Raw genomic sequence first — 27,778 nt, 5'->3', positions numbered from 1 at the left:
ATTAAATGATCTGTTTGAACAAATATCATGTGACGTCCGACCAGACCAAACGCCGAGAATATTAACGATCAAAATGAAGAACGAAAGAAAAACCTTGGTTAGCGTTGCCGCATCTAGATGAGGAAGTCCCGGATTCGATTTCACTGCCAGAGTGAAGACTTTTTCAGCTGGTGGACTGAATGTTGTGTTGTCATCATCATTAATTGCGATCGGCACGCAAGTGACGCGAAGAGGCATCAAATAAGAAGATTTGCACTAGACAGCCGAATATCTGTTCAGTCGCAGTCATTTCTTTATTATGTTACATAAATAAGTATACAAGATACTGTGACAATAGCATGCATTTGCAATTGCTGAACAAGGTAAAGGCATCTTTCATAAGCGTAAAATACTAGTACGTGAGGTATAAGAACTAATGTATCTCTGTCAGTTAATTCATAAACAGTATTTTCTGGTCAGATTTGGCTCCCCGTTTGTGCTTGCACTGCTGGTGGGACCCCACATCACAGCGGCCGCAGAATGGCACTGCTCCAGCGTCTGCTGTTAAGCACCGCCAGAGGACAAAATAGTGGCAGCAGACAACTCTCCGACGACTAGCGGTCAGTACGTGTTGTGCGAACCCACCTGGTACTCCTCTGGCGTGGTGACGTAGTTGCTGTACGTGTTGCACAGTCCGGCGACCACCGGCGTCGTGTCCTGGCCGAACACCTGCCGAACGACATCGCGCATGCGCCGTCCCGACATGGTGGTGAACTCGCCCGGCACGCACATCAGCACGAGGTTTCCCACACGCCCGATATGCGTCGAAACCACTTGGGGCTGCCACTCGAATGGGAATGTCATCTGCCAGATTGCGCAAAACACACACTGTAGATAGAGCACAGGTGGCCCGGTTTACCTCAATAGTAAGCACATACAACACTTTCTAAATCACATAGTAACCTATCAGCTTCTCAGTCAGCAGCTTTCTTAGTTTTTTTAATACAGCTTATAGCAAAAGCTGAATCTAATATAATAAGATGTGACATATGGTCATGCAAAAGCTATGCTTCCATTTTATGAAATTTAAAGTGCTGAACAATGCTGACATGGTCGGTGGATAAATACTTTGTGGCCATTAGATGTAAGGCAACTGCTTTATTGATGTATTCCGAAAAAAAACTCATCTTCAGAATGTCTGAAAAAGGTTACAAAAGTCAAGAGTAGCCCAGTAGTGGTAGCTAAAAGACAAACAAGAAAATACAATGAAGAGTGCATGAAAAAGACATACCAAGTCAGGGAAAAGGACTTCCAGCACGCAATATGGAGTCGTATGAATATGGCACATTCCAAAACGTAACTGAGTGCACAAGGCATGGCATAGCGCCTAAGATACCAAAGTGCCCAGTAGGTAGAGCTACTGGTATCATACCGTCGCATTGAATCCATCAGAGAAATGTATTTTAAAATACAGGGAAGTAGTGAAAGAATTGTGGCATTTATAAACCACAGGAACACAAATAAAATGTTAAAAGTGTACCTAAAAGACATTTCAAAATGTATTATAGCTAAAACAATGGAGTATATGCAACTTAAAGTAGGAATCAGGGAGTGGGGAAAAAGGAGAGGGGGAAAACACGAATGCAGAGTATAAATTTATTTAATTACAGAAATAATAACAGCAAAGTAAAAAAGTATAAACGTATCTAAAACCAAAATTATGTTGTATACAAAATAAACAATAACAATAAGACTAAAATGTCCTCTCACCTGAATTACATTGAAATGAGAGTGTATCTTTGTCATAGGTGTCTGTAAAGAGATAGCAGGCTTAAAAACTACTACAATTTTTTTTATTTAAGTACAGCACGAAGGACGAAGGGCTCAGCCAACAGATTAGTGTTTTTATGTATCTTGGAGAGAAGCACATGGACGAAGCTTGCATATTGCATCATGCAAAAATACGGAATGTCAGAGAGACCGTAGGTGATGGCTGCCAAATAACAACGACACACTTTAATGACAGGTAACACTAAGCAAATTGTATGTATCCACAAGTATCAGTAGGCCCCTTATGGTGACATTATACTGCAAAGTGCATGATGAAACAAACAATCATATAACGAAATATGATAAGACAGGAACAAACAAAACAGCATAAAAGTTATAAAAATCGTAAGTTACTAATTCTAATTATGTCACATTATAGCCTTACTTTTACTGCATGATATACAACATGTTTTAAATATGTTTATAGTTTTTCTTTTTTGTTATCTCCTGGCAGTGTGAAATGTTTATCCTGCTCCACTGATATTTCGACCCCTCCCATCTCCCCGCTATCCCTACTTCAAGGTACCGAGCGAGGTGGCGCAGTGGTTAGACACTGGACTCGCATTCGGGAGGACGACGGTTCAATCCCGCGTCCGGCCATCCTGATTTAGGTTTTCCGTGATTTCCCTAAATCGCTCCAGGCAAATGCCGGGATGGTTCCTTTGAAAGGGCACGGCCGACTTCCTTCCCCATCCTCCCCTACTCCGATGAGACCGATGACCTCGCTGTCTGGTCTCCTTCCCCAAAACCAACCAACCAACCTACTTCAAGTTACATATACTGAGCTGTTTTAGCAATGTCATTTTTTACACGTTTTTTAAATTTTATTTGTGTAGCTGAGGTTCACCATACGTAGGAGCATTCTTTTACGTCTTCCCTGTATTTTAAATTATATTTTTATTGTGTGTTCTTCGATACAACATAATACCACTAGCTCCACCTGCTGGGCACTTCGTTCTATTAGTCATTCTTTATGTCTTGGGCATTCACCTACATTTTGGAATGTGTCAGATTCACATAACCCCATAATGCTTGTTTCTAGTTCTTCTCCCTGACTTGGTGTGTGTTTTTCACGCACTCTTCATTGTATTTTTTTGTTTCTCTTTTAGCTGCCATCATTGTGATATTCTTCATTTTTGTGTCGACCCTTTCTCTGAGTGTTCAGCACATCTCACTGCCATGCAGCAGATCTAGGTTCGATTCCTGGTTGGTTCAGAGATTTTCTCTGCTGGGACTGGGTGTTGTATTGTTCTCACAATCATTTCATCAGCATCGACAAGTAAGTCACTCAATTTGGCATCAACTGAAAAGATTTGCAATTCAGTGGCTCAATTTCCCCAAAGATGATTCCCTACCATCAGTGCCATATGGTCATGTCATCATTTCATTTTTCATTTTGCTAGCCTTTTCCTGGTGTTCTGGAGATGAGTCTATTCGAAACGCATTAATAAAGCAGTTGCCTTACATCTAGTGACTTAAGCATTTATCCAGCGTCAATAGCAAGACGGCTCAACATTTTAAATATCGATATAATTACTTTTATTTCAGGAAATATAAATTTGAATGATCTACACACACATGGAAACAGCAAGTGACGAATTTCACAAATACAAGTCAAAAATGTTCAGTGTAATCCCCTCCTGCTGCATCTAAATTTTCACCTGATATGTACATTTGGCCCATGCTTAGTATTTTGGAGAGATATCCTCTTTGTTCAAATAGCTTTATCCAGTAGCTTATGTATTTTCTAATTGTTTGTTCACTGATGATCAAAGACTCTGAACTGAAATGATCGACTCACTTCTTTTTGAATCAACAACACATATTATTGATAGTGGTACCCTCTTACGGATGACGTGTACTGTCTGCCTGCAGGTAAGAGCTCTTGTGGTAGTAATCGAAACTTTAGATCCTCTTCTATGCAACAGTTTGCAAACTATCCACATACAATTAATGTTTTAGAAAATAGAATTAGCTACATCGCATGCACCACTTGGAATAACGCTGCATTAGGTTTCTGTTTAGCAGAGACAAGAGATACGTATTCTCTATTGACTCAGTGATAACACAGCCTTAGCAAATTCTATAAACTGCAGTACAATTAAATATGTGTACAGAAAACGAAACTAATACGTCAGATTACAGAAAAGCGACTACTACAGATGTAACCAAATACTATACACCCTCCCCCCCCCCTCTCTCTCTCTCTCTCTCTCACACACACACACATTCATACATACATACACAGGATGTTCAATATCTGACCAGAGGAAAACAAGCATTAACGGCTTGCTCTTGCCACATGTACCCGGAGATACTAACCAATCTAAAAACATACTACTTGTAATTGCTATAATTATTAGTTAGCAAATGATTTAAATACTGATGTAATTTTGTTCAGTACACTGACCTCAGCCACCAATAATGTATATGCCCTTACACCCATTACAAATATATTCAGTGACAAATTGTGATTCTTTTTTAATGAAAACTGTGGCTTTGTCAATATATCACAGATGTATAGAATGGAAAGATATGCAGCTGATGGTAGTTATGTAATTTTAACAGGTATTATTATCCTGTAAACGATATCACAATAACTGTTAAATTTCGTATTTAGCACCAGCTGAAGAAAAAAAATATGTATCCAAGAAATGCAAATGTGAATAATCCCGTAAATGTGTTAAATATCATTATTTGACACAGCCTGTTTAAATGAGAAGCACAGTATATACGTTATGTAAAATAAAATAGAGGCAATTAGGTATTGCAGTTGAATGATGTTAGATACAACACCGTCCAAAATCGAACACAATATATCGATAATTCATGTGTAACATACATGTTATTGTGAAGTAGTGTGTTACCTTTCTGGCAGCCAACTTGTGACTTGTGAATAGGAAGAATATATAACTTAACTTCACTGGTGAATGGTCTGAAAACCTCAGAAACCAGTAAAGGGCGATGAAATACATTTGATAATATTGGTTCGTTGCTGTATGTTATTTTCACCACTAATAGATACGAAGTATAAGCTTCTTCAGTTGCTTAATATCATTATGTCACTTTCATAAAATTCAGCTGTGTTGCAGACTCTTTCATAGTGTCAAATGATGTAAGATCATTTCAACCAGTATTATATGTGTGCATCAACAGAATATCTAGCACTAATGCTGCAATGCCATTTAATGTATGTTGTTTAATATGTAGCTTCACATACACAACATATGTTATAATAACAGCCTTCTGGAACCTAGCATCACTTACATGCATGGCCACTGTAAACAGGAAAGCTTTACAAGTACTGATGTTGTTAGTCGAATCAATAGTTTTTGGTCCAATTTGACATTTTGAAACCCGTCCTGAAATTTGTTGTACAGGAAGAATATATCGAAAGAAACACTCTGTCAATAAATTAGCTGCTAAGACACATGGTGATTATTTGAAAAATGTTGAAAATTGCCAAATTTTCGAAGCTCACCAAGTGGCTGGAGAAATGCACACACTTATTGATCTGTAGCAGACAGCTACCGCACAACACGGTAGGTACGTGTCCCTGGATGACAGCACATTGTTAATCAGATAATATGGAACAACACGATCGTACTTTGTAAAGCGAAATTCGGTTTCTGTTGATAATTCTTCTGACTCAATGCTCATAGTTACTATTCTTTCGAATTTAATATCCATAATAATTAACAGTTACCGAGTGAGGTGGTGCAGTGGTTAGCACACTGTCCTAGTATTCGTGGGGATGACGGTTCAAACCCTCCTCCAGCCATCCTGATTTAGGTTTACTGTGATTTCCCTATATCGCTTCAGCAAATGCGGGGATGGTTCCTTTGAGAGGGCACGGCCGACTTGCTTCCCCATCCTTCCCTAATCCGATGCGACATATGACCTCACTTTTTCGTCCGCCCCCCCCCCCCTCCCCAAATCAACCAACCGACCGACCAACTAACAGTTACTGCAACAGTATCGCTAAGTGTTAACAATAAAGATGGAACATCAATAATTCTCTTTGTGTTTTCTTCGTAAATGCTTGCTAATAGGATCTGTCCAGGTTCCACGATCACACAGTAATATGGAATGCATTTAATATTTTCAGCTTAGTACAGATGAAGACCCACTTAAGTGTTATTTTAATAGTTAATTTCTTGGACATTCATTCGAATTATGCCGACCTTTCGTTAGAAAATGCTGTAACATTAGGAGAATCAGGAAATAACTCTGATGATCCAGAGTTGTGAATTCAGTGACGACAGTACCTCCTTAGCCCCATGAAAAATGTACAGTAAAGCTTTCATTGACAAAGAAAATGTTGTAAATTTGTTGGTTACACACAGGAGGGAGAAAACACAAATTTAAGCAGTGTCCAGCGCCGGTTTCAAGTCATACAATCTGAACGTGAATTATGTAAATGGAAGAAAGATTTACACACAGTACGAAATATGTGCCGAAATGAAACTCATGTAAGTGTGAAAGGAAACCTGCTCGAAAAATTTAGAACTGCTTGTGAGTGTCAATGCACCATTACTGGGGATGATCTAAGAGACTGAGCCATCTGAATCGAAAGATGAACATTACTGACTTGCAGTCTTGTTCGACCTCATTGAACACATTCAAGAAATTTTAAGGAAAAGGTAGTCACAACAGTACAAGGTTTACATGAAGTAAATGTGTAATACTATATACATGACGTGAAGACGAAGCTTCTTGTTATTGCCTAAAATACTAAAGCGCATTAGTAAGGTTTCGTGCAAGAATTGCCTGTAGGATGTACTTTATCAGTCCGAGAGAAAATAAGACGTAGTCACTCGTGCAGTTGATGCAGGCTTTGACACATTCGTATACAACATTCCCAGTGGTAAGTATCATTGGATTACAGTTTCCGCAGATGGTTAACTGTCTGCAGGAACCTCAAGGCAAATTATGATCAAAACATTAAAGAAGCCCTGCTTACACGAAAAACTCTTGTAATCTGGAGAAATGCAAGATAACAATTTTCAATATTGCATCCGAAACGTCTTCTTACCAGTTGCAGAAAATACACTGACGGAAGAAAGATCTCAACATCAAAAAATAATTAATGTAGAGTAATGAAAGTCCGGGAATACACTGTCTAGGCAACATAAGTGGTTGAAACTTCCTGGCAGATTAAAACTGTGTGCCGGGCCGAGACTCGAACTCGGGACTTTACCTTTCGTGGGCAAGTGCTGTGCCAACTTTTTTATTTTTATTTTTTGGTTTGAAGCTCAGACTGAGACATCAACGCTACTCTTTTTTTATTTTTTTATTATTCTCTTTTTATTATTTTTTTCAATGTCAGACTTACAACCTTTGCTGACATGCATTTTGTTGTACTACCGCATACCACCTGAGCTACCCAAGCACGACACACGCCCCGTCGTCACAGCTTTACTTCTGCCAGTACCTCGTCTCCTACACTCCGCTGCAGAGTGAAAATCTCATTCTGGAAACATAAGTGGTTAACAGTGCAAGACCACAGATTAATGTAACCGCGAGATCAGCGATTACAAGTGTGAAATGCTGGTGCATTAATAACCGGTGCACCGCTAGAACGTTTAATGCAAGCGTGCAAACGTACATGCACTGTGTTGTAGAGGTGTCGGATGTCAGTTTGTGGGGTGGAGTTCCATGCCCGTGGCACTTGGTCGATCAATACAGGGACGGTTAATGCAAAATGTGAGAGACGATGGTGCTGTCGTTGAATTGTTGAATGACGTCCAATACGTGCTCCACTGGAGACAGAAATGGTAGCTGAGTAGCCCAAGACGACATGTCGACACCTCTAGAGCGTACTGTGTTACAACAGCGGTATGTGGGCGAGCGTTATCCTGCTGGAAAACATGTCCTGGAATTCTGTTCATGAATGGCAGCCCAGCACGTCGAATCACCAAACTTATGAAAAGTTTTTCAGTCATGGTGCGTGGGAGAACCACAAGAGTGCTCCTTATGTCATACGAAATCGCACCCCAGACAAGACGTCCATGTGTAGGTTCAGCAGGTCTACAAATAAGCCCACAACTGGCCTCCTTCTAACCAACACGCGGCCATCACCTAGGTAGAACCAGCTTTCATCAGTAACTACAACCTCCATCCTGACCTCCAAAGAGCTCTCGCTCGACAGCACTGCTGTCGCAAATGGCGGTGGGTTGGGGTCAATTGAATGCACGTTACAAGGCGTCTGGCTCGGAGCTGTCCTTGAAATAACCAGTCTGTAACAGTTCATTGTGGCGCCAACTATTGCTCAGATTGCTGTTGCAGATGCAGTGTGATCCATCAGGGCCATACACCGAACACGATGGTCTTCCCTCGCGGCAGTGCTGTGTGACCGTCCAGAGTCCGGTTTCCTTGCGACCGTACATTCTCGTATCTACTGGTGCCAACAATAATTTACAATGGCTACATTCCTGTCACGCCTTTCTCCAATATCTCAGAAGAAACATGTAGCTTCTCGTAGTCCTATTACACGACCTCATTCAAACTCAATCAGGTGTTGATAACTAGGGCTTTGCCGCCTTAAAGACGTTATTGACTAAGATCAACTCACCAAGACCAGTCTCAAAGGCAGCGCTCACGACCGTTGCTGCGTGTATTTAAAGCAAACCTGGTCTCCGCCCTCATTCTTAAGCTACTGGCGACAAACTTTACGTGCACGATCTTTCAGATGCAGAAATATCCCTACCAATTTTCATTTGCCTCGCGTTTAATTGTCTAACAACTTTTAGCAATGTACTCGATTACGGAGTAAAAGCCGAAATCTATTATTACAGTATTATCCTTGTAATAAGGTGAACTAATATTTTATATGTTGTAGTTCCCATGTGCTATCTCTCACAGCAGTCAAAGAACCCACAATTATGGCCAGATGACTAGTTTCGACTGGTCACAACACCACAGTTGATTGTTAGCGAATTGCATTTCATTTGTTTTCTTACCACCATTTATCTTCGTATTTGCATTGCACTAAGAATATCTGCACTACAATGCAAATATCAACGATACGCGCTATGAAACTTTTTTGTACACAAACTTATTCATTTACTCACGGTACATGCCATTGACAACAGTACTTACACACTTACTCATTTACTTATTTTACGCGATAAGGCCCAAAGGACCACGCGCTCCTCTTTCACAGAATTCTGTTTCCTGCTTTCTACCACCAATCTGCAGCAAATCCTTACGGATTCCATCTCACCATCTTTTCACTGGTCTGTTCAGCGGCATTCTTCTGTGGGGCGTAAAATCCACAGATCTGGAAGCAAAATTCCCTGCTCATACTGGCCTTTTGGTTCGCATCAGGCCTTAAATATTTGGTTTCTTGAAGATCTCATCCAGTTACAAATTGTGCTGGATGCTCCATAGCCTAGTTATCTCTTACAGTACTGCACCACAGATCTTCCTTAAGATATGCCTTCCGAAAAGGAGTAGATCATTTTAGTCTTTTTTTCCGAACAGTCCAAGTTTCACAGCCATATAGTCCTACCCGTTGGATCTGTGTTTTGCACAGTTGAAGTTTGCAGTTCCTTGAGAGAATGTGAGATTTTACAAGCTGACTCACAAGGGAACATTCCCAAGTGTAAATAAACTATCTTGATGAAATTTGGCAGAGTATTTTAATTATTTACCTTACATATTTTTGTTTTATACTTTAATCTGCTACTATGTTTTAAGTTCATGTTTTTGTTTTTCGGTTTACCGTTTCACATAGGTATATTTTGTTAATTTAAAGTAATAGATAACTTATTATTTTGATGCACGATCGTTTCAATAGTCACAACTTCTACAGAACTTGTTAAAAATAACGTATTTTTCGCACTATGCGCATAAAATGAATGAAATTTCTTCACGTAATATGCACGACGGACAAGACAAAATAAAATATAGCAGGATTTCATATTGTTGCGGGTGGTCCTCTACACATGCTAACTTGTATCAGGCATATTTCAATACATTGGAAAGCTTTGGTGAAGAGATTTTATTATATACTAGTGACTCCAGCTTCATTATATTGTATCTCAAGAGGATTTCAACATCCTGATCATTCAGCAAAACTAGATCTCAAAATCTTGTCAGAGAGTTCTTCAGCATCGAATGCCAGACTCTTCCAATGGCATTACCTATCCCGTCGAGCCTTTTGGGACCATGAGATGAATAGGGCCTTCGTCCTCAGCTACGACGCTCAAAACGATTCTTTTACATTGACCATCCCAGGAATCTAACAATAATACAGATTTTTCTCCCGCACTGGAAAGAAAACTTCGCTCAAATATGTTTTTACGTGGTCAGAGTAAGTTTAACGGGTTTCGATCCGCCACAAGAACATCTGGGGCTTGAAAACAATATTCTCGGATTCTCGGCCCAAATACTCCACAAGTTTCTTTTAAACTATTAAAAGAGAGGTGATCAGTGTGAAAAAAATCGTCTTTAGAGGATGACCAGTCACAGTTTGAAATCCTGCTGAAGTTTGTTTGGTATTGTGTTGTCGATGGTGTGCATTACATGAAGGAATTTAGTTCATTTTATGCGCTGGTGTGAAACAAGGTTTGCGTGAAGTATTTTTTTACAGATTGCCGTTATTGTGATGATATTGTGTCATAATTATGAGTTACTTGCTATTTTCAATCAAGAAAATACACGAATGTGAAATGGTAAACTAGAAAACGAAAAAACATGAATGCAAGCATAAAACAAAATAATTCAGATAAGTACAATAAATGATAAGAGTAACAATGAACGATTAGATATTATAATTAGGTATGTTGAAAATATTCTGACAGCACATTGTGTGCAGCTTATTTTTCAAAAATGGTATTTCAGAAACCAACTTTTTTAGAGATGGTTGGATGTGGCGTGAAAGTTTTTTAAATTAAATTTTACAAAACGTTTCATTTTTCAAAATTAATTAATGATAATGGGGTGATTTGCAAAATTTCGTGTTATTTCGAATATTGACGATGCAGTTTTCAAGAACGTCAATTACATTTCAACTCATATTCTAAATAATACGGTTTCGAAGATATTTCCTCTAAGTTTAATACGCCAAATTACGTTTTGGGGTTTGTTTTCCCTCTTAAAATTGGTATTGGGTAGAAACGAAAAAATGCATATTGTATTATTGTGACCATCTACATCCCCGCCTAGTTTCGTAGAAATAGCCTATTTACTCATGAAAATATTCGCTTGTCAGAATGAAGTACGATCAGTTTGCTATTTGGGTCCACGTTTTGTTTCCTGCGTCACGTGGTGTGGCCTCTTGTAAAGACTACCTCTCCTCCGCTCCAGATATTTAAAATTATGAACTCTTTTGAACGATGGGGTTCCGATCACTAGTGGATGGAGTTGGTCTCTTCAAAACGCATAAATCCTGCTCATCACGTCAATCTTCAATTCATTCACAAGAAGAGCGATCTTGATCGCTGCCGCCTCCACGCCATCACTCAACCGCATAAGTTCTTGTTCAGACAGCAGAAAGGCCATCCTCGACAACGCTATTGCCAACTTTACTGCCTTCAAGCTTCGATTCAGTACCGCTTAGGTCTTACTCATGGACTTTTCTTGCAGTGATTATTGCATGTTAGCAGTGATATACGGCACTATGGATGGAGTGTGGGCCGATATACAACTGGTATTTTTGTTCGCTGAATACAAAGGAAGAGCGGGACCACAGTGCTGTATTCAACTGTTCCTGCTGCAATGACAACCATTTCACAGTACTTTTGTGGCGAGGGTTGTTTCACTGCTCTGTGTTTCGAGGTGTACATTTCGGTAATTCCACATTACACACTTTTTCAATGATGTGATGGTATTTTTACAAAAAAATCAACTGGGGTAAGAATTCAAACAATTTTTCATTATTACTATGCACTGAGTCACTGTAGACGACGCATTTCGTATGCCAAAATACTCGGAAAATACCCTGAACGACCCCTGAAATTTTGTCAGAAGACTTTGACTTTTTTCCTATGTACAAGATATACATGATTAATGTTCTGGTTTCAAAACGATGTAAAAAGAGCACCATTGCTCAGAATGACATTAAATCTCAACAGCATATTACTGGCGCAGGGAGAAGCGTCATGAAGCAAAAATAAAATTTAACTAAATTTGACTAATCGTTGGGACTGTAAGCGTCAGCGTATGCAAACCAACAAACTCATGGAATACGGATATCCCTCAGTTTGCGTCCGGGATACCCAACATGACTGTCCACGAAAGATCGCGCGCTGCTGGTAAAACTCTTTTACAAGAACGGTCACTGTGCGCTAGTAGCCCTGCAGAAGTTCCGGACACGCAAGGGTATGAAAATGACGGTGGTTTGATGTCTGTTAAGGGTCTGGAGAAAATAACACAAAATAATAAAAAAACAGGTTCTTTTGAAGTGTACTGCGGAGATGGAGAACAGCAGTTGACCTGATGTCTGTCGAAGATGTGGCCACAGGATGAGGGGTCGAGCGGTGGTGTGTAGACGTGTATTGCACAGGTAATTGGCCGAATGTTGGACATGCCTGCAAGCACGGTTCATAAAATCCTACGAAACATCCTGCACTGCTATCCATACAAAATCACCCATCTTCAGAAGCTGTTTCTTGTAGACCTCTCATGGAAGTGGACAATGAACGGCTATGGGAAATTCTGTGGACAGACGACATTTCCTTCTCTAAGGACATCTCAATATACAGAATTGCAGAATATGGACAACGGAAAATCCACACGCACATCGACTGGTACCACTTCATGCTGCAAAGCTGATTATGTGGCGCCAGTTGACGGCATCGTTTATAGCAGGACTGTATTTGATCAAGGGGATGAGTCCAGCGGGTCTTGTTATCTGTACCGTCGCTGGTAAACGCTATGAGAATCTTTTGCGCACCAACGTCATTCCAACCCTTCAACAGCGTGGATGTGTCGGTAAGACCATGTTTATGCAAGAAGGCGCTCCTCCGCACGTTGGGCAACCAGGGAAGTGGCTGCTACAGGGCACTTCGGAAATGCTAGAATTATCAGCCGTAATTTCCTTACAGCCTGCCCGATCAGATCACCTGATCTGAATCTGTGTGAATTCTGGCTGTCGAGTTATCTGGAAGAGGTTATGATCAGTGCTCCAACTGAGAAGGTAGCTGAACTGAAGGCACGCGTTGCGCAACGCATTTTGAACGTGACACCCGAGACACTCCGCTCTGTTGTGGAACATTGGAACATGCTGTCTCCCGATTTCAACTCGTGGCAGACAACGGTGGGTAACATACTGAACATGTCTTGCGCTAGAATCACCACAGTAATAAACCGATATCGTTTTGCTTTTTATGCAGTTTTTAGCCCCATGACAAACCGATATCATTTTGCTTTTTATGCGATTTTTCACCTCAGGACACTTAAAAACCGATATTTCGCATCCCATGTGGTACGACTTTGCCGTGGTGGATGGGCTTACGTAACAGTGCTGCAGCTGTTCCGACTGTCGAACTTGTGTGTCATGCACTTTGGACAGTGCGGGCGATGTAAATGTACAACTTAAATCATAGCCGTCGTATCGCACTTCGTCTGCCATCTGCAGCCGACATAATTTACATTATGACGCTTTTAGCACCTGTTTCCCCCTGAGTCAATAATATGCTGTTCATACTTGACGCCATTCTGAGGAATGGTTCGCTTTCTACAGCGTTTTGAAACTGAGACTTTAATTTTGGATACCTTGTATATTGCAGTATGCGCAGCGGCTAAAATTAATGAGGTTTGTTATTCGGTTATTTTTGTTGGAAGTTTGAATGTTTCTGCAATTTTTAAATACCACTGCCTTTTAAGGAGCCTGAAAATGATTTCTGCGGAGAGCCAGAAAGCGATGGAGAATGTGCTCAAAAATGGTTCAAATGGCTCTGAGCACTATGGGACTTAACATCTGTTGTCATCAGTCCCCGAGAACTTAGAACTACTTAAACCTAACTAACCTAAGGACATGACACACATCCATGCCGGAGGCAGGATTCGAACCTGCGACCGTAGCGGTGACGCGGTTTCAGACTGAAGCGCCTAGAACAGCACGGCCACATCGGCCGGCGAGAGAATGTGCTCCCTCTAATCTCCAAACCACATACCTACTCAGCTCGCAGAAACAGAAATAAAATGTTTTAACTCGTTAAGTATAGTTGAGAGGAGTCAGGAACTACGATTATAAATAAAAGTCTATTGTCGTTTAACGAATCATTATATTCTGGTAATAGTTCACACGCTGAAGAAAAGCTTTGCAATGAATTAAAGTTCTCGTATTGTATTCAGCACTCTACACAGTTCAGAGACGATTTCCACTCGAAGTTCCAAGTATTGCTAAAAACGTTCTGTCTGATAATAAGTATCGTTAACTGCCCGCATTAAAAGTGGTAAATAAACCACTGCATAGTCCATGCGTTTTTCTATTACAAAACGGGTGGCACATTAAACAAACCATCGAAAACGAAACACAGGTTTTCAAGTATATTATTAATCTCCGCAAATTAACTTTTACACATTTACACTAAATAAGCGCGATATATAATGCGATAAAAGAAAAACAAAAATGTGAGCCGTCTTTAGCGCCATCCGATGCTTAGTGGACACGGCCATGGACAGAATCATGGCAGCTTATGTAGCAGAGCAAGACACATAGTGCACGACTGACGGTAATCAAATAACCTCCCAAGTGAAGACAGGTCGATTTTTGTACACTCCTGGTGCGGATAGCGTACGGAACACCTGCAGCAGGACGCTTTCAGCATGTTCACCAGTGCCCCCACAGCACCGTTTTTGATGAAAAAGTTATTTACATCGTTGTTAGTTGAAGACGAACAGTGTTACCAACTTTTCTCTGAGCAAAATTGCACTCTGTTGTCCTATAAAAATCTCAGCTCGGTAACTCTTTAAACCGAGGTTAGATTGTCACCTATGAACTGTCTCTTTACTATCGTCTGCACCTTAGTCAAATTACAGTATCATCTTGAAAAATGGTACAACTCCTTCATTACACTTATCAAAGTTAGTGCGGCCATTATCTTAATTACAAAGGTTAGTTAATCTAAAAAGTCTTTACAACTTCTTTTCCTGATAATAATGTTTTGCCTAAGGAGTACTAAAAGTAAATGGATCTTTATGAAATCACTACAAAGATGTTTATATAAAACGTAACCCAAATCCTGAAGAACAACATTCTAGTTTTCGTAAAAAGTCGATTTTTCAAGAAACTAATCTGCGGATTACGCTGATACTCGAAATATTTAATATTGGCATAGTTTTATGTAATCTGCCTAAGCCTTATAACATTATTTAAACATTTAATTCCACTTTCGATTATTGAGCAGTTTTTTGTATGGCTGTGGCTGAGAGGTTCTAGGCGCTTCTGTCCAGTACCGCGCTGCTGCTACGGTCGCAGGTTCGAATCCTGCCTGTGGCATGAATGTGTGTGATGTCCTTAGGTTAGTTAGTGTAACACCATAGCTTAGACACTACATACCTTTTTGTTGATTCATTTAGCTTTCTGTTTTGTTCAACATCCCATCGTTGAACTACTGTAATTAGTGTACGATTAATTCGATACTGTAGGAAGTGTAACCTCTGTAATATGTACAATATGAGCAAATTATATGTTTTGTCTTTGTCATATAATGTCTTTGGTTATCTTTAAAATTAAATAACTTTATTTAAATAAATTTGTGTAGAACTGCCAATATATGCAAATGTTCTGTTTTATTTAAAATGTTTGTTTGTTGTTATGTAAACTGCTGACCTTCACTTAGGATTCTTAGTTATTTTGTGTGTAAGAGGTAGTGTGGTTTCCCTCGGGAACGAAACTTAGTAGCGCGCGCAAATTGTGGTTGGCCTAGGTAGAAAAGGTGGTACAAGAGTCAGTCCGGGACGAGCTACCAAACTGCGAACTGCCCATTTAAAAGTTGTATATTGTGCTGGTTCCGAGGGAGTCTTTTCCTGAAGTTTTCCAATGCCTCTGATGGATGGACAAAGAGCTGGAATTATTCTGAAATTGGTATCTATCATCGTCACCAAGAAATGACATAGTCCAGCAGTTCTACCTGCAAATCCACCTAACAACACGCAATCGCCACCACACTGCGCAATCACTGCTATGGAACACTATAATAATGCACAGTGAATGATCAGCTTGTTGGATGTGTTAGTGAGCTCAAATATAAGGTAATTTGTAGCTGAATTTATGTACCTACCCTGATTTTTTTTCCCTTATCATAACACCTCCCAGGTTCCGTTTGAACTAAAATGATTACCGAGTGTCCTTACTGAAAGAACATTAAAGCCCAATGTTTTAATAAGTAATGTCTCTTGAACATAGTAAAAAGAAAGTTAAAGTTTATGTGGAAAGAAAGTGAAGTAAAGTAATTGATGCTTGCAGAAAATAATTTTTCTATTAACACTGCTTATTAATCTGTTGTTGCCAACTTCAAAATTAAAAGTTCTTAAGACTGAGGCATATAAAGTTTTGCTTAGTAAATGATCACATTGCTGCCTGTTGTAAATGGCAAAAGGTGAGTCAGTATCTTACAAATGTGATAATTTTGTGTCTCACTGCAGTAAAAGTGGAAAACTGCAATTGTGGAAAGTTATATACTCATACTTGCTAAGCACTTGTTTCTTTTGTGTATTGAAAGTTCATATTAATTGTGTAATAGGATCCACAGGTTATCCTTTATGATAAGATAAATAACAATTAATAGAAAGACCACTATTCATGAAAAGAATAATTTCTTTATTCAAAAGACAGTGAGAAGTAAGCTGTTAATGAATTCCACTTAACCTTAATAGAAAAGTATTTTGTTGAGAGAGACTTAACCTGTGATCAGTTCATAATTTTCCAGTGAACTACATTTACAATTTTATGTCAGCTAGGAAAATGTGTGAAAAGTAATTCTGAACCTATGTCCAATTTATGATTCTACAGTGAATATTAATAGTAATGTTATAAAGACCATTCAGTTTGATAAGCCCTGAAAATAATAGTGTGTATTGTTATCTGTTATATTTTCGCAAATAGTTGGTTCTGCTCTGTCAGCTCTAATCTTACCGTGAAGTGTCAGAGTTCATTGCACTCGCGTGTAGGAAAGTATAGGTTGTGTCTGTCCGTTAAAGTTACTCATACTTAATTTCTTGAACAAGAATGTCAATCATTCTCTTGCCTCGTTTTCCTTGTTCTTTGAACAGTGTAGATAGGTAAAATATTGTTTGTACTGTTCAAATATTTACGTAATTGCGACTTTTATTTTCGATAAGCCACCTCCGTTAGGTACAACACGGTTAACATAACAAAATTCCTCTCAGAGCGTAACACTGCTCTTTTTCTTTATACCGTAATTGCTTTATAAAGATAGTTTTATTTCTCCAACTTTAAGGTTATGGTATAGAAGTAGCAGACGGTAGTGTTATATTAGGTTTAAGTAGTTCTAAGTCCAGGAGACTGATGACCTCAGATGTTAAGTCCCACAGTGCTCAGAGCCATTTGAACCATTTGTCCACAGACATGCATTAGACTTTGGCGGCTTGACCTTGGCCGAGTGACTGGGAATCTCTCACCCACCACCGTACATACATTGATTCAGCGTTTGCTTTCCCAGCAACACGATATGACAGCTTAAAAATCGAGAAACAAAAAACAGCAGTAATGACAAAACACCGACTACATAGTATGAAGGTATAAAGCACGCACATCGTTATGAAGTGAAATACAATGACAGTTGATGTGTATCAAACAAAAACAGAAGAGAAATATAATCCCCACGGTATTCGTTTAGTACATAATGACAGAAATGACGTTGATGTGAGAAGATGCTTCGGATACAAACAGAAGATCAGATTCCACTATTTTCCCTCTTTATTGCGTGCTCGTAAGGTGATGGCAAAATCTGTGCCGTTTCCCTTCCTGCATGAGGTGGTGGTCAACGGTAGACAGAACGCTGCGGTGTACTCACCCTGCCGGTCATGAGGAGGATGGGTTTGGGGGCGTGGCAGACCACGTCGTCCTCCGTGGGCGTCGCCAGGATGTTGCGCACGGTGTTCCAAAAAGAGTCGCTGGAACGGGTGCCTTGCTGGAAGGCGGAGGCGCCGGGGCCGTCCGTGGTACCCGCCCCGAAGCTGTAGCCCATCGAGGGCAGGCAGCCCCGCACCTGCAAACACACAGTCAACAGCCAACAGCACTTCTGTCACCCTGCCACACCCACATCATCACCTAGTAGAGCAACACTTATGCAACAGACTGGCCGTATAGGAACGCAATGAGCATCGTACAGCTAAAATCTTTCACTGCGTTTTTCAGCAACGTGTTACACAAACAACAAAGTTACTCGTTTCGAGTTCTTGATCATCAGATTTTCTGCTGAAAAAGAAAGAAACAGGAGCTAGTACGAGGGCTGTGCCGAAAAATTTTAGCAGCCCGTAAACCGTAAGGCGGAGGACAATGGGGTTGTTTTCATTCGAAAGAGCGATGTTTTTCGACCTTGGGACGTGCGCGCGCAGCCCCTGGCTAGCGCTGTTCCCCCCACTGCGCGGTAAGAAAGCACAGGTAGTGCTGAGTCAGACGCGGTGCAGGATGGAGCTGTCGCACCGCGTCTTTCGCGCCATGATTTTTTACGATTATAAAAAGGTACCGTGGTCTAGGGATGCCGGCATGGTAGCTCAGCGTGTTCGGTCAGAGGGTTAGTTGCCCTCCGTAATAAAAAAAAACTGAGTTACTCGATCAACAACGAACTTAAATGGATGTTTTACGACGTCCGCCCCGATCAGACGCAACGACCAAAAACGACCAAAATAAAAAAAAGGGGTAGCGTCTTTGATTCATAATCAAAACGACTTCGATCCCGGGTTCGATCCCCGCCACTTCCTAAATTTTGATAAATAACCAGCATTGGCGGCCGAAGACTTCCGGCATAAGAAGTCAGCCTCATTCTGCCAACGGCCTTGTCAAAGAGGGCGGAGGAGCGGATAGAGGTTCAGGGCACTCTCTAGTCCTAGGGGTGAGAAATTGCGCCTAAAGGCGGAAGAATCAGCAATGATCAACGACATGACGATGCAGAAGGCAATGGAAACCATTGCATTAAAGACACGTAACGTGTATCCACAGGACATGTGGCTTGTAACTGAAGAAGTGTCATGATGATCTCTCCATTGGCAAAAGATTCCGGAATAGTCCCCCATTCGGATCTCCGGGAGGGGACTGCCAAGGGGGAGGTTACCATGAGAAAAAGATTGAATAATCTACGAAAGGATAACGTTCTACGAGTCGCAGCGTGGAATGTCAGAAGCTTGAACGTGGTAGGGAAACTAGAAAATCTCAAAAGGGAAATGCAAAGGCTCAATCTAGATATAGTAGGGGTCAGTGAATTGAAGTGGAAGGAAGACAAGGATTTCTGGTCAGATGAGTATCGGGTAATATCAACAGCAGCAGAAAATGGTATAACAGGTGTAGGATTCGTTATGAATAGGAAGGTAGGGCAGAGGGTGTGTTACTGTGAACAGTTCAGTGACCAGGTTGTTCTAATCAAAATCGACAGCAGACCAACACCGACAACGATAGTTCAGATATACATGCCGACGTCGCAAGCTGAAGATGAACAGATAGATAAAGTGTATGAGCATATTGAAAGGGTAATGCAGTATGTAAAGGGGGACGAAATTCTAATAGTCATGGGTGACTGGAATGCAGTTGTAGGGGAAGGAGTCGAAGAAAAGGTTACAGGAGAATATGGGCTTGGGACGAGGAATGAAAGAGGAGAAACACTAATTGAGTTCTGTAACAAATTTCAGCTATTAATAGCGAATACCCTGTTCAAGAATGACAAGCGGAGGAGGTATACTTGGAAAAGGCCGGGAGATACGGGAAGATTTCAATTACATTACATCATGGTCAGACAGAGATTCCGAAATCAGATACTGAATTGTAGGTGTATCCAGGAGCAGATATAGACTCAGATCACAATATAGTAGTGATGAAGAGTAGGCTGAAATTCAAGACATTAGTCAGGAAGAATCAATACGCAAAGAAGTGGGATACGGAAGTACTAAAGAATGACGAGATACGTTTGAAGTTCTCTAACGCTATAGATACAGCAATAAGGAATAGCGCAGTAGGCAGTACAGTTGAAGAATAATGGACATCTCTAAAAAGGGCCATCACAGAAGTTGGGAAGGAAAACATAGGTACAAAGAAGGTAGCTGCGAAGAAACCATGGGTAACAGAAGAAATACTTCAGTTGATTGATGAAAGGAGGAAGTACAAACATGTTCCGGGAAAATCAGGAATACAGAAATACAAGTCGCTGAGGAATGAAATAAATAGGAAGTGCAGGGAAGCTAAGACGAAATGGCAGTAGGAAAAATGTGAAGACATCGAAAAAGATATGATTGTCGGAAGGACAGACTCAGCATACAGGAAAGTCAAAACAACCTTTGGTGACATTAAAAGCAACGGTGGTAACATTAAGAGTGCAACGGGAATTCCACTGTTAAATGCAGAGGAGAGAGCAGATAGGTGGAAAGAATACATTGAAAGCCTCTATGAGGGTGAAGATTTGTCTGATGTGATAGAAGAAGAAACAGGAGTCGATTTAGAAGAGATAGGGGATCCAGTATTAGAATCGGAATTTAAAAGAGATTTGGAGGACTTACGGTCAAATAAGGCAGAAAGGATACATAACATTCCATCAGAATTTCTAAAATCATTGGGGGAAGTGGCAACAAAAGGACTATTGACGTTGGTGTGTAGAATATATGAGTCTGGCGACATACCATCTGACTTTCGGAAAAGCATCATCCACACAATTCCGAAGGCGGCAAGAGCTGACAAGTGCGAGAATTATCGCACAATCAGCTTAACAGCTCATGCATCGAAACTGCTTACAAGAATAATATGCGAAGAATGGAAAAGAAAATTGAAAATGCGCTAGGTGACGATCAGTTTGGCTTTAGGAAAAGTAAAGGGACTAGAGAGGCAATTCTGACGTTACGGCTAATAATGGAAGCAAGGCTAAAGAAAAATCAAGACACTTTCATAGGATTTGTCGACCTGGAAAAAGCGTTCGACAATATAAAATGGTGCAAGCTGTTCGAGATTCTGAAGAAAGTAGGGGTAAGCTATAGGGAGAGACGGGTCATATACAATACGTACAACAACCAAAAGGGAATAATAAGACTGGACGATCAAGAACGAAGTGCTCGTATTAAGAAAGGTGTAAGACAAGGCTGTAGCCTTTCGCCCCTACTCTTCAATCTGTACATCGAGGAAGCAAAGATGGAAATAAAAGAAAGGTTCAGGAATGGAATTAAAATACAAGGTGAAAGGATATCAATGATACGATTCGCTGATGACTTTGCTATCCTCAGTGAAAGTGAAGAAGAATGAAATGATCTGCTGAACGGAATGAACAGTCTAATGAGTACACAGTATGGTTTGAGAGTAAATCGGAGAAAGACGAAGGTAATGAGAAGTAGTAGAAATGAGAACAGCGGGAAACTTAAGATCAGGGTTGATGGTCACGAAGTCAATGAAGTTAAGGAATTCTGCTACCTAGGCAGTAAAATAACCAATGACGGATGGAGCAAGGAGGACATCAAAAGCAGACTCGCTATAGCAAAAAAGGCATTTCTGGCCAAGAGAAGTCTACTACTATCAAATACCGGCCCTAATTTGAGGAAGAAATTTCTGAGGATGTACGTCTGGAGTACAGCATTGTATGGTAGTGAAACATGGACTGTGGGAAAACCGGAACAGAAGAGAATCGAAGCATTTGAGATGTGGTGCTATAGACGAATGTGACTTCTTTCTGTTCCTCAAGGAATAAGGAGGTTCTACGCAGAATCGGAGAGGAAAGAATATTTGGAAAACACTGATAAGGAGAAGGGACAGGACGATAGGACATCTGCTAAGACATGAGGGAATGACTTCCATGGTACTAGAGGGAGCTGTAGAGGGGCAAAAACTGTAGAGGAAGACAGAGATTGGAATACGTCAAGCAAATAATTGAGGACGTAGGTTGCAAGTGCTTCTCTGAGATGAAGAGGTTAGCACAGGAAAGGAATTCGAGGCGGGCCGCATCAAACCAGTCAGTAGACTGATCACGAAAAAAAAAAAATACGGTTTAAGTGCCGAAGAATGCCATTCTTCTTTGCTGCGTGTTTTTGGTGATGCTTCCCCTTCTAGGGCCACAGTTGGAAATTGGTTTCGTGAGTTTTCGAGGGGTCGGCAGTCAATTGAAGATGAACCTCGACCTGGTCGGCCAGCAATAGCTGTGACTCCTGAAAACATTGATGCTGTGAGGAAAACAATCAAAGAAGATCCACATCTTACATTTTGTGTCGTTGAAGGGACCCTAAATATTGGATCAACAACAGCACGGACCACCATTCATAGTCGCTTAGACCTTACTAAGAGATGTACCCTTTGGGTGCCACATTCCCTGACAGAAAACCAAAAGGAGAAGAGAGTGGACTGGTGTCGTTTCATGGTCGAAAAAGTCAGTGGAGGGAAGTCCCAAGACACCTACCATATAGTCACAGGTGATGAAACGTGGGTCTACCATTATGACGCTGAAACTAAGAGACAGTATTCTGTGTGGTGCTTTCCAGGGGAGGAACCACCCACAAACGTTCGACGAAGTCGAAGCTCTGGAAAAAAGATGGTAGCAACTTTTTTCACAAAGATCGGGCATCTAACCTCTGTGACCTTGGACACACGTCGTACAGTCAATAATGAATGGTACGTGAACGATTGTCTTCCAAAAGTCATCGCCACATGGAAGTCACAGCATCCAAAGTCCAAGAGTGGGCACCTTCTGCTGCATTACGACAATGCATCTGCGCACAGGGCTGCCAGAACGATGGTTCAAATGGCTCTGAGCACTAAGGGACTTAACTTCTAAGGTCGTCCCATAGAACCTAGAACTACTTAAACCTAACTAACCTAAGGACATCACACACATCCATGCCCGAGGCAGGATTCGGACCTGCAACCGTAGCAGTCACGCGGCTCCAGACTGTTGCGCCTAGAACCGCTCGGCCACCCCAGCCGGCTCAACGATGGACTTTCTGGAGAAAGAAAAAGTGCGAATGTTACGCCATCCCCCGTATTCACCTGACCTGGCCCCCTGTGACTTCTTTCTGTTCCCCAAGACTAAGGAAACAATTCGAGGGCAGCGGTTTTCATCAGATGAAGAGGCCATTGCAGCGTACGAGAGTGCACCAAGTGACATCCCAAAAGAACCTTGGACCGACACATTTTCTAAGTGGTTTCAGAGAGTGGAAAAATGTATACATGCTAATGGAAAGTATTTTGAAACGTTGTAAACGTTTTTTTGCAAATAATTTTTTTCACACATTCTGCTAAAAACTTTCGGCATAGCCCTCGTAAACCATCGGGTGGCTACAACTGAGTTGCAGCTACACGCGGAGGCCCAGTGTGGGCTGTAATTATCGTATGGCAGGGAAACTTATTAAGTATGCTAATGCGTTAATGCGGAACCAGTTTACTACGGAAAAAATTAGTTCCAATTTTGGCCACCAGGTGCAAACCTGGCGATGTACAGTGAAGCGTCGACGTCTCCAGAGCTCATATTGAACAAATTGTGTACACAGTGGATATTTATAAAGTCAACATTACGCCTTTCTCACATGTCAGAGCTTTGTGTCCACGCCCCGTTCCTAATCCATTACATATGGAAACATTTTTTTATACGACTTTCTTGCATTCACAGCACCAAATTTGCATCTGGTGGCCAAAATTGTAACTAATTTTGTTCCATCGTAAATCAGTTACTCATTAACGCATTAGAATGTCTACCAAGTTTCACACAATAAATAAACAATGAGTTCACTCGTTAGTAAGTAGGATGTTTGGTTAGTTAGTTAGCTAGTCAGATGATTTGTTTGATAATTAAAAGTTGTGTGGCCTCATGACCACGAAACAGACAAAACTTTTACGAATCTGTGGAAAAGCCGGCCTGTGTGGCCGTGCCGTTCTAGGCGCTTCAGTCTGGAACCGCGTGACCGCTACGGTCGCAGGTTCGAATCCTGCCTCGGGCATGGATGTGTGTGATGTCCTTAGGTTAGTTAGGTTTAAGTAGTTCTAAGTTCTAGGGGACTGATGACCACAAATGTTAAGTCCCATAGTGCTCAGAGCCATTTGAACCATCTGCGGAAAAAATTAATATTTGGGTCAACATTTGTAAAACTCTAATTCGTCTATCTCAAACCCTACCCTATGGGGAGAGAGGGAGAGTTAGTTTTAGTGAATCAACATTTATGAAGTGAATAAGTATTTTCCACGCAAAAATGAGAACATGGGTTTTCTTGAATTACAGCGCCAACTACCAAGAATCAAAACAAATGTTTGAGACAAAATGTACGTAGTTTTTTATGTAGAACCTGATGCTGCAATAAAAAATGCAGGTACCTATTTGAAATTTTGAAGCTACTTCCCGCCCCACCCCAGGAGGCTGGGGTGGCGGGCTAATTTTAGCACCAGTGGATGTGCCCCTTGAAAATAATCAGCTTTTGATTCTACACGTTTTGTCGTGTGAAGCTTATTTTTTGAGTTATTCTGGTTTGTCAACTTAAAATTTACACCCTGTATACCGCGAATTGTGACATTTACCTTTCTCCAAATCAGGAAGCATACGCCCATTCAGCACCAGATAGCATCTAGATATGGCCCATCTGAGCGACATGTTGCAGACAAATGGCCAAAATCCAACCATACAATGTAAACTTTCACGGCCGGTATTGTCTTCACTTAAAACTTCCGGGCTGATAGGCCGTGGTCGAAGTATAAAACTGTCTCCTAACGTTTCGTCTCCGACTGCGGGAGACATCTTCGGAGGTAAAGCGGCGAACTGCGAAGAGGACTCGAGGAGGCGCTGATTATATAGGCAGTACAGAGGGCACCACTGTCGATCACGTGGCGTCGGCTATGAGATTCTCTCTGGTAATGCCAACATTCTCGATTGAAAGTAATCGATCGTCACGCTTGCCGTGCAACGCTGACATCCAAATTTTATCCAGTTTAACACCTTCGTCTTTCCTGTTAAAATTATTACGATGTTTATCAATCTCGATAGCCTCTCTATACAAGCGTGCATAATAATACGAGGTTTTTGATATGACGCTCGTCTCACGTTAGGAGACAGTTTTATACTTCGACCACGGCCTATTAGCCCGGAAGTTTTAAGTGAAGGCCAAAATCCAAGTTCGTAGTTCTCCACTCTCTACTTACAAAAAGCTATACTTGCTCGGAAGACTCAACGCTGCTGTCAGTATGGCTGACGAGACTAATGCTTCTTTCACGGAAATAACAGGGAATTGAATGCAGGCAGAAACGTCCCATTCTTGGCATACAAAAGGAAGGGAGGAAGGAAGATTGGGTTTCATGTCCCGTCGACATCGAGGTTATTAGAAATGGAGCACAAGTTCGGGTTGTTTCAATTCTGGGGAAAGAAATCGGCCATGCCCTTTCAAAGGAACAATGCTGGCAACTACCCGGAGCTATTTAGGGAAATCACAGAAAATCCAAATCTGGATGGCCGGATACAGGTTTGACCATCGTCCACCCGAATACGTGTCCAGCGTGCTGACCACTGTGGTAAACCGTTCAGTGGCATACAAAACACTCAAAAACAAGCACAAGGTTGGTGCCAGTCTAGAACAGTGTTTCCTCGATAGGGTGTGCCCTTCATGCCAAGTGCAGTGGCAGGTCGACTCTACGGCAATGGATGACAAAAATTTTGGAGCCAAAACAACCATAAGTCTCATGCTGGCTGGGCGATGCTGTGGTGTCTCGGCCTTTGATGTTCACACAGGAAAAAAATTGTGAAACTCAAGTTATTCCCTAGGGATGTCTGTGGTGGTGGAGCACCTCCTGCGCACGGTAGGCCATAGCACCAGCTCTGTCCACAGCAGCACGAAGCAGACAATAGGGTAGCTTCCGCAAAAACTGCCTGTCTCCGTGGGGAGGCGTGCCTCTCCTAACGAGTTTCATTGACTGCTTTCTGCTGATAACAGGACCCTGAGAACACGCTGGTAGTACACGGTCTTAGAGCGAAACACGCAAAGCCTTTTCACAATAACCCACGTCCAATACTCCCGAAATAATGACTGCGGGATAGTGGCATAGAATGAAACAATATCACACAGCGGTATGTGACAGTACTGTCATACACTTTCATGATGAATTATTATGAAATATGACATCGTAAGTTCTTCACGCGTTAAAATTTTCATTTCAAGTAAATGTTTACCTTTTTCTCAAACAATACCACGTATATGACTGTTGTGAATGTATTGGTCATCAGTGCCCGTTGCAGCGAACGACTTCTAGTTCCACTTGTGCCTCTATCACCTTTAGATTATTTAAACTTTCAAAAATCGATTCTAGTGTTACATAAAAGTTACCTCAAATGGTTATTGAACATACACATTTCCACATTTTAATATCATTTATATTCGGGTTCAGGCGTCAGAGGTGAGGTGCAGCCACTCTCCATGCGGCCCATAACGAGCAGTGGAGGATCCTATCTTATGTACCACATAAATTCTCAACAACAAACTTCGGAGTTCATCCCATTGCTACCAGTATCTATGGATCGTTTTTAACTTCAGTTGGACTGATTACCAGTGGAATTCACTGACTGCTTATTGTACATGACATTACGTAACTGCACACAATGGAGCATGTAAGAATTCCTTTCCAGAATACGCATGAACTAATTCAGAAACACACAAAACAGACTGTGGCTCATAATGGTGCACATATGGTCAAATAATAACTCACTGAGCACTGCAATACGATTCTGACTGGAAACGCAGACAGATAACGACACGCAGCTAAAGCATATCACCTCGAAATCTTCAAATGGGAAAAAGAGGCACACCATTCATAGAGGAGAATCTGTACAACATTACTGCATGGTGGCACGCATACGCAAATCGTAAAACCTAGCTTTAAACAATTAGTGTGATCACATAACGACAGCTCAGTCACGATTGTCCAATAGGCCGCTGATGTATTTACGCGGTATGCCGGCCGGAGTGGCCGAGCGGTTCCAGGCGCTACAGTCTCGAGGGTAGTACGGACGAAGGTTCGAATCCTGCCTCGGGCATGGATGTGTGTGATGTCCTTAGGTTAGTTATGTTTAAGTAGTTTTCAGTTCTAGGTGACTGATGACCTCAGAAGTTAATTCCCATAATGTTGAAAGGTGGCTACATTGAGTCACAGCGCCAGCGATTGCGCCAAAGATTATTATTCCTCCGCCTCCACTGGTGCAGTAGAAGTTCAGAGGATGTCGGGTGCAGTTGTTGTTGATCTGTTGGGCGAGAGAGTAGATGCTGTTCAGTTGGTGTAATGTAAAGATGGAAGATGTTTCAATTATCACAGTGTATTTGAGAAAGGAGATGGGCTTTGGTTTATGATGCTAGTGTAATGAAAAAATTTTCGTCAATATATAATGAGGTAAAAAGGTATTACAGATTTCTTTAATGACAATGCCTCTCGGTCACAGGTACAGTCAACAAAGCATCTGGCTCGTGTTCATGTATTAGACTTGTAATTCTGGTTTCTATGTGCAATTATAATATTTCTGGTTTTTCAATTAGTTCATTGTAAATGGTGTTTAAAATATTTTGTCGTTTTGAGAAAGAACCGAGCCAGAGACATGTACGGTGAGTCACACTACCACTCACAGAACAGTTACACTTGTGCTTTGTTGTTTCGTAGTTTTTACAGTTGCAGGAGACTTAATTAATTAATTGTGTTAATGGAAATTCCTTGTCATTCTTTATTTTCATTTTATGCAGTCAGATTGCGTGCTAATACTAGTCAGGGCCAACCGGTTACGAGACTTCGTAACCGGTCGCACAACTACTAAAATTATTGTATCCTACACTTTTAATTAAGCCCCCGTGAAATGTT

General features: G+C 41.2%; 1 protein-coding gene across 1 annotated transcript in view; it reads right to left on the bottom strand.

Moving 5' to 3' along the window:
- Positions 1-27,778, bottom strand: part of LOC126237363 (neutral ceramidase-like) — a 327,593-nt gene that overhangs the window by 54,819 nt on the left and 244,996 nt on the right. The window contains exons 9-10 of the mRNA XM_049947431.1: positions 17,799-17,993; positions 625-843 (exon numbers count right to left, since the gene is read on the bottom strand). Coding sequence (XP_049803388.1) covers positions 625-843; positions 17,799-17,993 — 414 coding nt within the window. The remainder of the gene's footprint in view (positions 1-624; positions 844-17,798; positions 17,994-27,778) is intronic.

The sequence above is a fragment of the Schistocerca nitens genome, chromosome 2 (genome assembly GCF_023898315.1).
Source record: "Schistocerca nitens isolate TAMUIC-IGC-003100 chromosome 2, iqSchNite1.1, whole genome shotgun sequence".
Classification (NCBI taxonomy): domain Eukaryota; kingdom Metazoa; phylum Arthropoda; class Insecta; order Orthoptera; family Acrididae; genus Schistocerca; species Schistocerca nitens.
The sequence above is the reverse complement of the archived record's forward strand: the minus strand, read 5'-3'. Positions and strand labels throughout refer to the sequence as shown.